The 12565-nt window shown below is 43.6% G+C and overlaps 1 protein-coding gene across 19 annotated transcripts in view; it reads right to left on the bottom strand.

The window, feature by feature from the left end:
- The window catches only part of LIN2 (Coproporphyrinogen III oxidase), a 118982-nt gene extending 108656 nt beyond the window's left edge, over window positions 1-10326 (bottom strand). For 7 of the 19 annotated variants that reach the window (XR_015269967.1, XR_015269966.1, XM_086824927.1 and 4 more), the window contains exons 1-2: window positions 9462-10301; window positions 9077-9152 (exon numbers count right to left, since the gene is read on the bottom strand). Coding sequence is in view for 11 of the 19 variants with exons in the window: in XM_086824927.1 (XP_086681053.1) it covers window positions 9077-9152; window positions 9462-10010 (625 nt within the window). In the remaining 8 variants the exon portion in view is untranslated. Of the gene's footprint in view, window positions 1-9076; window positions 9153-9461 lie in introns of all 19 variants that reach the window. The other 12 variants (XR_015269962.1, XM_086824925.1, XM_086824924.1 and 9 more) reach the window with 6 other exon arrangements.
- Window positions 10327-12565: the final 2239 nt, after the last annotated feature.

Raw genomic sequence — 12565 nt, 5'->3', positions numbered from 1 at the left:
CAATCGGTCCTCACCTATGCATACCAGGTTGCCCAATTAGGACTTCAATTGTGGAAGCCGGATGAGGATAGGTTATGGGCCTTTTTGTATGGGTTAGACCTCCAAATACACTTTTTATCCCAACAACATGGCACATGATGTGCAACTAGCCAAGGACATGGAGATAAAATAAAACCATGGCAAACCCAAGCAAGCCCAAAACTCGAACACCAAGAGTGAAACACCCCGAGTAGGAATACACCTACTTGTGGTACCAGTGTGTTCGCCCAAGACCGACAACTCACGTTTTATAGCTCGAGAAGCACACCTATTGTTGCAGTGCAATAGGGCACATGAACCATTGTAACCACAAACAAACAAGCGAAACGACAAGTTGTTAGGCTAGCGAATTAGCAATCTTCGCCCAACTGTAGGCTTTGAACCGAATAAAATGGTAAGCCACTGACCAAGCTAGACACCTACACAACCTTGGCAAGCCCGCACCCACAAGGCATGCCAGTTCCATACCACGCACCCGCAACCCTCCGTTGGAAACAAGGCATCCCAAGGCTATGGAAGAGCTATGGAGGATGGAAGATCTTCATGTTGAAGATGTCTGTGAGTAGAAGATGAGGATTGAGGGGAAGAGGAGATGGACCTCAAGCCATGGTAATGAAGTACAAGGGTTAAAGGGAGAAAGAGAGTAAGAGAGACAAAGAGAGAGAAGCAATAGAGCTCAAGTATGAGAGAGAGATTGCACAACTTGAGAATGAACAACCCAAGTACATGCTTTTATAGGCACCAAGGCCTTAGCTTTTGACCCTAAATAAGAGGGTGTTCACACAACTAAGAACGCTTGACTAGACTCCATACTAACTCCAAAATACCCAACAAAACCCCCTTTGGAGTGATGGTGGAGTTGCATGCATAACCTTGAATAGTCCCGTACTCCAAAACAAGCAAAGAAACAAGACATGGTCCCCGCTTCAAACCCAGAGGCTAGTAAGCATGATTCAAAGGCCAATGAGCAAGGCTCAAAATGCTGAGAGGCTCAACAAGCATGGCTTAGATGCTCAAAAAGCATGGCTCGGAGGCTCAACAGGCATGGTCTTTGTGAAAGACGAAGAGGTTAGGTCCTACCTCGAGACTCGAGAGACAAAGACAGCCTACATCAGCATACCCAAACAACACCCCCTGTCAAAGTCATGCTGCAGCAGCACACACACCACCCTAGGGTACTGAGCAACGGCGGCGGCTGAGCTCCCATCTCCCAACCGTTGCTCCCCCAAAAAACCTGGCCGGAGGAGATATCTCTGACAAGGTTCCACCACACCCTATATATGGCTCTTCGATTTCCCATGCTCTTGCATATGGGATAATCCACCACAACTTCCAATCATGCGATAACCCGAGAGTAGCTAAGAGAATTGCCACCTCCAACACCCTCCTTCAATTCGAGCACCTCGATCAAACAGAGGTTAGGACCGCCCAGGACCACACAGGCCGAGCTCTGATACCATGTTGGAGAATGCACAAGCGAAAGCATTAACAAGACGAGAGAGAGTAGAGAGAGCCATGGTTGTCACGGTACGAAAATACGATACCGTACGATACGATACCGTACGGGAATTTTTGGTACGATATGAAATTTTCGGATACCGTACGATAAAATACGGTTTTTATTTTTTACACTTACAAGCTATGGAGCTTCAAGCTTGAATGTAAGGGAAGGTTGGGAGGGGAGGAGTCTACAATGCTTGAGAAACCAGTACATGGATATGTGTCTCTCCCGGTTGGATCTCCCGATTGTCTCCAAAAAAGAACCTGGATGAGTAATGCAATACCAAAGGTCTCCCAGTGTAGCGTTTATGACTAAGGGACCGTCCTTGCACAAATACGAGGAGTGCATCTAGGGTGATAAGTTTAGGGACTCCTCTCTAGATCAAAATGGCCATGTCCAAATGTTCTCCCTCGTGCATAACTTGAGAATCTAATTGTCTAGCCTACCTATACCAGGGATCCCCAAGTGATGTAGCAAGATTCTCTCATCCTACCAATCAAGTGTACACTACCAATCTACCTCGCCAGATTTTTTAGGTCTCTCCACAACCCCATATGGAATACTGAGAGAACACGAAAGTTGCGAAGTATTGCGAGCATTTGGGATCTTCGTAAAGCAGGGTTTCTATTTTTTTTTAGCATTTGGAATTTTTTTTTCAAGGAAAACAAATTTTGGGGGGGAAAAAAAAAACCAACTCGTACCGTACGATATCGTACGAATTCGTACGGTATCGTACCGTACGACTCGTACGTACGAACTTGTTCGTACGCGTACGAGAAACAACTATGGAGAGAGCTTGTGGACAAGATCACCTGTTATATTAGCTTGAAGCTTTACAATGGCAATAAGCCAGCAAGAGATGTTGAACTTGTGCAAGAGAAGTGGATGAGAGAGTGAATAATGGGGAAACTCCTTATATAGTGCATGAGTGAGCTAGCTGACGGCGGGCATGCCAAAGGCAGGGGCAAAAAGGGAATGATGGAAAGGAGCCTTTTATAGAAAACAAGGCATTACAAAATCCAAAAGGATTCAAAATTTGGGGGACTATCCCAGCAGAGAACCCATGAGTTATCATAAAATAGAAACTAAAAATTGAGGAAGATTCCCCCCTCGATGCCAATGAAGATTCTTTTTCGGCATCATTTCCAAGCAATGGAAGCTTTGGTTGTCACTTTAGGTTCACGGGCAAGGGCAGAGGGCCCAAAACTGCAAAAGTCTTAAGTAGAAGAGAGAAATCCCCAGATTTTCGTCGATGCAAAGGCTTCATCTTAATGTTAGGGGCTTATGCTTGAGAAAGCCCAAATTTTTGGGACTGCACACGCTTTGGATTCATGATTCTATCCATTTTGCAAAAAAAGCCCCAAGTATCTACGATGTAGATACTCTTTGATCATACATGTGAAAATCTCCTTGCTTGATAGTATGTAGTCATTGTTGAGGGTCTGCACGTTGTAAGAGGTGTAGACGACTTGGCCAACTAAAAATAATGGAGTCAAAAGGCTGACTGAAGTGAAGCTCGATAACAAGGCACTTTGAGTTGTGCTACTCCTATAGATGAGCTGAGATCCGGCGTGGAGCACCGTGAAGTGGAGTAGGAAGTGGACGAGCTACACGCGAGTGAATACCTCAAAGACACCGGCGAGAACCACAAAGCCCCCTGCAGGCTGTGCAAACTCAGATATCTCTCTCTCCTCTCCATCTCTTGCTTGCGTTTTGCATCAGGTTGTTTCAAGATAAGTGTTTAGGGCTGAAAGAAGACTCTCATAGCTTCTGCATGTGACAAAAATAGGTCATGGGAAATCCTCTCCACAAGCCCTATAACCAGCCTACTACTTTGTTCTTCAAATCGATCATTGTCTTGCTAAAAACTATTCCATATGTGAGTTGGTAATTACCAAATAGCTCATGGAGCATGAATTGTGATTTGTATATCTTTTGAGTAACTACTTAAGCTAGAATGCTCATTTCTCTTTACGGGTGGGCATCGGCCAAAACACCCAAAGTTTTCAGTCAAGTGGTCATAGACCAAATGCCCAAATGATTGGTTTAGCACTCAGGTGGTCAAATTGACCAAAACACCGAGATGAGTGATGAGTGGTTTCAAAGGAGAAACCAGATGCTCAAATCATTTGAATAAACCATGAATAGGTGAATCTTTACAACGAAGCCTTCTTGGACCTAAAGCATGCAACTCCTAGAATCTAGGCGACTTCTCATTTTTGGCGCACTGACGGAAATTCCCTTCGCGTCAAAACCTTCGTATTTTCGCAAGGATCAAGAATTACTAAAGCACCTTTGTCAAATTCTTTATGAGTTGGGATATTTTTAGCATAGAAAGTTATGGAATAATCACCTCTTTAATTAAGACATGTGGCATCTAGAATGAGACAAGTGTCCCTACACTTGTTATTTCACCTTACACTCGTCAATTTAGCTTTAACACTTGTCAATTAAAGTAGCCACTTGTCATTTGGAGCTTACTCTTTCTATTCTAGCATTGAAGACTCAAACCTATAGCACTCCCTCCTCATTTGGATAACTCACTTCTCATCTATTATAAAGATTCAAGCACTTTGTGCCCATGGTTTGATTCAATAAATTCCAACAAAGGGGAAGGGGCCTATTCCTCTCTCAATGAGGTCTAGTTTCTCTTTTCTCTGAATCCTACTTTCATTCATTATTTGTGATTGTTGATTAGTGAGTTTGTTACAAGTAGTTCTTTAATTTTGTCACTTTCACGTGCCCCTGCATTACAAGGTATCAAAGCTAAGCCTTCTCTTAAGAGAACTTTTCCAAGGTGACAGAATTTTTGGCCAGCCCACAGATTACCTTCACCATGTCAGAAGAAGGAAAGAAGAGTATTCATCAACAATCTGGAGGTTCTCAACGTTCTTTAACGGTGTCTTTTCAAACTATGAGAAGATTCAAAGGTACAAAGAGCTCGAAGCAGATCCAAAGATTCAAGCTTTGATGGAGAGAAGAGCTGAAGCTAAAAATTTTGAAGACGTTGTGTGGACAAAAACAGAGGCTGATGATGTGTACATACTGTGCAGAGTACTAAGAGTTTCAGGAAATATGTAATTAGTTTGGGTCAACTTTGAGTTTTGGTTGAGATTAAATCTACTGGGCAGGAGGAGTAGAGGCATAACCATCACGCCTTGCATCATCCACATGATGTGGAGATCTTGTTGCTTTTGTTAGCCAGCCTTCGGGGGTGTGTGTGTGTGTCAGTGCCTACATGAGTGCTGACCGTTCGCATTTGGGCATGCCCTTTGTAAATATGTAGTATGGATGGAGATGGCGGATGCGGGTGCTAATGGCATGTGGGCAAAGGATGGAAGGCATAAATGGTATGGGGATGTGGTTTAAGGGACTGCACAGTGTGAACAACCTTAAATAACAAAATTTAATATGAGAATAGAGGCTTTAAGATTCTAGAAAGAAGCAAGGGTGGCGGCTACCAACGGGATCCCGGCAGGCATGCCCTCACCGCGTGCGCCAAAGAATGGAAAGGGCCACATGGCAACGGAAGGTGAGCTTGCTGTATGGGGGGGGAGGAAATCCCTAAGAAAAACGAAAAAAGAGTCGCCAAAGGAGAGCGCAGCGAAGTAGAGAAAGGGAGAGCACGTCGACAGCAAAAAAAACAAGAGGGTGGCGTCCGGTGTAGAAAAGCAGAGAGAAGAAGAGGGGGGTGTCGACTGCAGCGAAAGAGAGGAGAAGGCGGTGGCGTCAACTGCAGAGAAGCAAGGAAGAGTTTTTTTTGGGTGTTGTCTTTGTATTACTACCGTAGCCGCAGAGGAGATAGGTGTGTCTCTTGTCTATATTGCTGCCTTTGAGCACAGAGCTTGCTGTTTTGTTGCGAGGTGCAGTTGATTGCGAGCAGAGAGAGGTGAGTTGTTTGTATTAGCTGCCGCCAATTCTCTGAGGCTGGCGATGCTTGAGAGAGTTTTTTATGTGTGTACATTGTTGAGGTTGCCGCCTTCGGCACATAGTGGTGTATTGCTTTTGCTATAGTATTGCTGCTGCTGGTGGTTAGTAGTGGTGTGTTGCTAGTTGTATTGCTACCGCTGGAGCCAGTGTTGCTGCCACTAGTGTGAGAGAGCCACAGAGAGAGAGAGAGAAAGCAGAGACTTCCTTGTTGGATCTTGCTCCAGTCATAAGGGCGCACAACAAAGCCTACCTCCTCAATACGGCCAGCCTATGAACTTTTTTTTGGTACCTTCTGGTGGTGGTCATTGTCCTCTCCAAAGCAATCGCAACTGATGGCAAGTAATGGTCTTTAATCCAAAGATGTTGAAGCTACGCATGGAATCTCTAAGCTTGGGTTTTCTGGGAAGTTTTGTGTAAAGAGTCAAAACTGGAACTGAATACTTGTATGCATGTTTGTAATAGTTACTGTCCTGAAAATACAGTCTTGTAAACCTGAAGAAAAGCTTTGAGGGTAGCCCACCACAGATATGTATCTTGTCTTGGAGCTTGGTCCGGATATCGAGGAATTGTACTTTGAAGATGCTTCTATGTTTGAGATTGTATACTCTGATAGTGATGCAGGGTATTGGTCAGTCACTGTTCATATAGATGAAGGGGAGTGGGCTGATTGTGAATGGGTGCTAGATGAAGATGGTTCTGAGGATGTAATGGATGTCCAACTTTGTAAAGACGAAGACTTGTGCTGAAATAAAGTTTGTTTATGTTCTTGGGTCTGGTGTTCTGGGTGTGTTTGTATCAGTGTGTGGAAGTGTGACACTCTATAAAGGCATATACAGCTATACCGCTTCCGTGTCATCAACGTCCTTACTGAGAAGGCTACTACAACTAATGGTGTTGCTGCAGCAAAAGCCTACATCAACATGAAAGGAGTCTCTACTTCAGAAAAGTCAAAGACCATGAAATTTACTTCACCCACCATCATCAAAGGAGGTAGTCAACCTATAACCTCGAAGTCCATCATACCCAAAGACAAGGAGAAAGCCAAAGAACCACAAATGTAGATGGTGGTTGATTCGCCTAAGGCTGTTATGGCGAAAGGAGTAGCGGTTCATGAAGTAACTTCACAAGTAGCTGCTAAGCGGGAGATCAGGCCCAAAGAAAAGAGAGTCAAGTTTGGTGCTTTTTTTGGTAAGAGAGATTCTCAAAAAGATGTTTCTTTCATTAGGAAATTCGATGCTACTTTTGGTGGTGAAGATTAACAAAGAAGTCCAAGATCAGGACGGTGAGAATGCACTTGAAGGATGCTACCTTGAATTGGTGGCTCAAGATTGTCCATGAAGCGAAAGAACCAAAGACATGGAAGGACTTCAAGTAGATGTTCAGCCGATGGACCCCATCTTTTCTACAGAGTCTTTACATCTTGCGATGCCAACCTTTCCAAAAATGCTTCTTTTAAGCGTTTGGCAACTCTTGTTACAGAGTTTGAGCACATAGACTCAGAGGGTTCCAGTAAGGAGCAACCTGCTTCTCCCAGGATTGGTTTTGAGGTTTTTCATACCTTCTCCGAGCTCGAAACACAGGGGAGTGTTCTTACACTTGGGTTTGGAACCATTATTTGGAGCAGCACGTCGCAACCTACATGGTTGTTTTCTTCCAGAGGAGCGGAATACCTGGCAACTTGTTCTGTTGCTTTTGTAGCTAAGTTGCTGAGGAGATTGCTTGTGGAGATTTCTTGGTACCTGTTTCTACTGTCTTTCATCTATGATCGAGGACGGCGTCTCTCGCTTCTTGGAGTTCACTCAGCATCCGGTGCTGAGAGGGGTTGTTAGACATCATCTCCTTGTGGTTGGCTTCCTGTTTGGTGTCCTATTTTAGCCTCTAGGACTGACCATGTTAGCTAGAGGGGCTGGTCACCCCTCACATATTTTTCCCATATTTTATCCCCACTTTATGGAGTCTTGGGCACTTTTTCCCTAGTCGTGAGCTGGTCGACTGCCTACATCTGGACATATATATAGCCAGGCATACCCTCACTCTTATTCATTGCTTAGCATTGTTTGTTGCAGTCCCTCACACACGAGGTCTTCTCCCCTCTTGCTTGGGACATGTATTCTTGGTTGGTGATATTGAGACCAGGTCTATACCTGTGTTTCCTCTCCATCACTATCTCTCCCGTCTTTCCACTTTCCCTTCTTTCGCTGTGCATCAACATGAAACTTGTGTTTTTCCCCGGCTTTTCTGAAATTTTAGAATCGGTCGTATAGGTATCTTACAACAGCAGACCTTTCTTTCTTTCTATTTCGCCCTTTACCATGGCAGCACAACTCCGCTTGTTGATGACATTTCCGACAATGAGAAAGATCATCCTCAGGGGTCAAGCGAACACATAGTAGGAGGTGGTCAAGGAAGTTACTTTGAAGAGCAGATGGCTCAACTACGGGTAGAGTTTAGGGAAGAGATCCAGCTTTTGTACTTCAACGAGCGGTGATTGGTGCAACGGCTCTTGTGGGACTGGGAGCAGTAGCTCCTTCGATCACACCCAAGGCTTTTGTGGTGAGAAAAGGAGAGGACCTAGGAGGTGGTTGACTCTTGACTCAACCGCTAGAATGTACACCTTGAGTTTCACCCGTTCCCAGAAGCCCGGAAGCTTCAAATGGTTAGGGGTCTCTTGAAGAGGAAAGCCCTAACATGGTGGAGAGAAGGCAGGGATAAACCGAGGATTGGGCAGAGTGTGAGAGAGTGTTTCGCAATGAGTTCCTCCAGGCGAAGGATGAGTTTGATATAGTGACTGTCACCATTTGGTAACCCAAGTGGTCTTTCCCTATTTCGTGCCAAGGTACAAGAGGCCAGGGACCTTTGTGTCACTTGACCATGACTCGTGTCACCTACGGGAGGCCACGCCTTGTGTCACTCGTAGTGTGGCCAAGACATGGAACCCACTATCACATATCCCAATTTAGGCTTCCCACTGAGCGAGTTTCGTGCTTAGGAAAACCTGCTATTCCATTGCATAATGCATGTGCACACATCTCTGCTTGCTTGAAACTGATTGCACGTGACTTGTTTTTGTGTGCCTGCTTGATATGATGTGTCCATTTCATGGGCAGTGGACACCTACATGTCCACATGGCACCCTAGTATAGCGAGTGCACGTAACATTGCTACAAAGAAAAGTGGTAGTGGTTGAAGGTATAACCCTTCAATAGAAAATGAGCATTCTTCCTATGCTCCCTATAAAACCACTCTGCTGTATGCCAAAAGTAGAAAGCTGAAAAACCTTGGCACATGCACGAGTAAAATCCATAAGCAATATGGCATCATTTGGGAAGCTACATCGACCCCATCAATCACCTTTTTAAAAATCCAGCAGACGTACCAAAGTGGGAGGACTAGCCCCAAGTCATCCCACAAGCAATGCACCGCCTTAGTGCAGCAACAACCCAGTAGATTCGAGAATGAATCACGATGCTGTGCAGTCACCATCAGACACACCAAAGAATGACACCACGAAACTAATATAAACCAGGCCTGCTAATTGCAAATGTAAATTCTAGTTGAGAACATCATAAACTCCAAATGATTGAAGGACGATGTAGGCATGCATACCTTCTGGTGCATCAGTTTCAAAATACCGATAATTGAAGTGCACCGTAGGAGCAAATGGATTCTTTGGATGCATAACCTAAAAAGAGTAGAAAACGTGACCGCTCGTCAATTTTGCTTTTATAAGAACCCCAAAACATTCCACTCATACACCTTCAGATATCAAATTTATCAAGAAGCTGTAATAAATTATGCTAACAGCTAGTCAACCAGGTAAAACCAAGGAGTTAGATGCACATCACATTAGGCAGGCATGCTGCACACACACGCCTGAAAAAACAAGGAGTAAGCACAACAGAAAAACTTTGTGCCCTTGGAATGATGAGAACATGCGTTCAAAGTCCCCTAGAAGAAATCAAGAATCGAGAGAAAAAGCGGAAGTACATACCGAACTAATTCCAGATGCAAAGAAAGGTATGCGCCCAGCCTTATTCACCGGTACTCCACTGCTAGTCGCTGCTCTATACGCCTCTGGAGGCATACTTCCATACACAACAGACACGTTCACTCCAGCCTTCTCCCACACGTTGCCATCTTGTAGGACCCTGCTAATGCCCCCACCACCTCCTGGCCGAGCCCACACATCCTCTCGGAAGCCACAGCCATCCACAGCCTCCACAGCAGCGCAAATCTCGTCTTGAGCTTGGCGAATCATCTTTTCAAACTTGAAGCGCATAGAGGCTGCTTCCGAAGAAGAGCCCTGCTGCTCACCGTCCCTCAGCAGGGTGCTGGGTTTCTCCGCCATCTTCTGCTCCTGCTCGATCACATCAGCAGTTGCCATCACAACAGGCAGGCGGGCAGCCCTTCGCTTGCTGCTGCTAGAGAGGAAAGAGACGGGAAAAGGTGCATAAGAGACGCAAGAAGATGCCGGGAGCTTGGGCAAGCTGGTGGTGAGAAACAGAGCACTGGAGTTGAGAATGTCGCATCGGAAGGCCATTTCCAGCTACGAAGCTGCAGAAAATGATGTCAAAACTATGTTTACTGACTCGACTGCACACGAAAATAAAGCCAACAAGGGCTACACCTGAAAAATGATACCTGATGAGATAGATTACAACGAACCCTAACCACTAGTTCGAGGAGCCTGGAGGCAGACCTTCTAGATTGAGCAGAGGAGAAAGGACAGCCTTGGACTTGAATGAACTAGTGCCGCCTTCTTGGACCTGGACTGCAGTGAGAGAGTGCAGCAGGGAAAACGCCTATGGATGGATATATGTAGCGATAAGAACCAAAAATACATTTTGATCCTATCCTTCAATGCAAAATCAAAATAGACCAAAAACAGATAATGTATATTCACACTTTCAGAAAAAAACCGGTTCGCTTGAACATAGAACCATCTTCAAGAACCAGATAAAAAATAGGCTCGGTTTCTCCAAGATTTAGGCCATGTTTTAAGTAAACACAATACATTATTTCAAGTGACCTCATATATACATATCTCTAAATAACATCCATGTCTCATAGATTTATAGCGAAAACAAAAATATCATAGTAATGTAGCATACGAAGACGCAAAAAAAGGACCAATATTACATATTCTCAAAATGCATCATAAAATTATCTAAGTCAGCTATATAAATATCCATATAAGTCACTAATCTCAGTCAGTAATGTCAGAATCAATAGATTGAATTCTTCTCCTGTAAGAAGGATCATTCATCTGTCTCCTCACAATACGCTCTCTATTGTAAAGCGGTGATCCATCCCACACATGCTCTACTATAGATGAATGCAAAGGACCTACTATAGATGAATGCAAAGGACCTGCTGCACAAATGACACAAGATAAATAAAATCTCAAAAGGGCCTGCACATAACAACACATCGATAAATAAAATCTCAAAAAAATCATATAATAGAAAAACATAATCAAAATTACCTCGTACAATAGAACATCGAGTGGATGGTACATGAGGAGCTCTGCTATAAAACTCATAATGAATACCAATGGTCATGATGGATGTAGAAAACAACTAGTCATCGAGTACTGAATACCCCTCAAATGATGCAAAGCATCTCTCCATCTCTTTCCAAAACAAATAGACACCCCACTCTTCATCTGGAACACTAATCCCGTACACCTCGACGCCTTCGTCGACAACTCTTACTATACAATGTATTGTTTACTTCAGGATGTTGATTACAGGTAAACCATTCAATCAAAGTAGTCTTGCCTACATTTTTCCTCTGAAAAACATCTGCAATATTATCATCATCTCTGGAGATAACATTATGAGCCCCATTCAAGTGTAACCCCAACCGTTGCACATCAGGTTTCTCATTGTGTAAATCATACTCAAAGAGTCTCCAACATGCCTCTGATGTAGAGGCGTAATGTGCATCCAAATACCTCTCAATCTCATCGACTATGCAAGCAGCATTAACATCACCACCTTGTATAGTTCTAAATATTATTGTTGCTATGTCATGTCCCTTGTATATGTACTCGTAAAGATATTTCACTGCTGCTATTGTTGAGAATATTTCCACATTTACATGAGCATTATATGTGACTGAAAGATAAGGGTTATATGGCACAACCCATCTATTATCAACATTACACGTTTCAATGCCACAGTTCTTCCATTATTTTGACGCGTATACACAGGGTAACCACTCTCATCCACAGTAGTCTCTTGTGTAAAAGCTCGTGGATAGTTCTTTGTGCATTTCCCTTTATCCATACAAACTGCAATTGGATTGAATGGCCCACAGGGCCCATGGATATTTTGCAATGCAACACGACATCATGCAGAGTAGGAAATATTTGCTTGTCACTTTAAGTCCTTACCCCATAGAAAATGATCACACCATACCAAGGCTTGAGCTAAGATATATCATCAAGGAACTCCATTGACTCAGTTTCTTTGGCCACCATAACATCGTGCTATCTCCGATAGTTAATGGGTGCACTAACTGCCTACCACAATAAATTCCCTTGATCTCTAACCACAACTGCTCCATTCTTGGTTGCTTTCAAGTGTAATTAGTAACCCAAGTTAAATAAGAAAAGACAGATAATGCCGATGTCATCACTTCCCAAGTTTGCACAAAAGGACTCAAACCATCACAAGCACACTAACAACCATGCTATATTTGTACAATAGGAAAATGATGTGCAACAATATGTAACAAATGCAAATCACTGTCTTAATAAAGCTAAACCACAAAAAACCATAAATAAGCACAACCTAGCCTATACTAGACCACTTCTAAACTCCTACAATCCTCTTTTTTGGAACTCAATGACACTCACGTATCCAATCACCTTACCAAAAGAGCTCCTTCTTCACGATATTTTTCATCATATCTGAATGTGTTTGGTGAAATACTCTAGTAGTCAAATTAGGCCGGTCACATGCACTTTGCCCCGGGGAGTAAAGAATCTCTTAATACCTCTGGCCACTTTGGGTTACAGGTGAAAGTAATGAATAAATCGGGCTTGCCCTTTGAACGAACAATTGCCATGGCATCCTGATATAAAGCTGA

The sequence above is a fragment of the Cibotium barometz genome, chromosome 31 (genome assembly GCF_041138505.1).
Source record: "Cibotium barometz isolate CiBa-2024 chromosome 31, ASM4113850v1, whole genome shotgun sequence".
NCBI classification, from domain to species: domain Eukaryota; kingdom Viridiplantae; phylum Streptophyta; class Polypodiopsida; order Cyatheales; family Cibotiaceae; genus Cibotium; species Cibotium barometz.
Note: the sequence above shows the minus strand (reverse complement) of the source record. Positions and strands in the feature narration are given on the sequence as shown.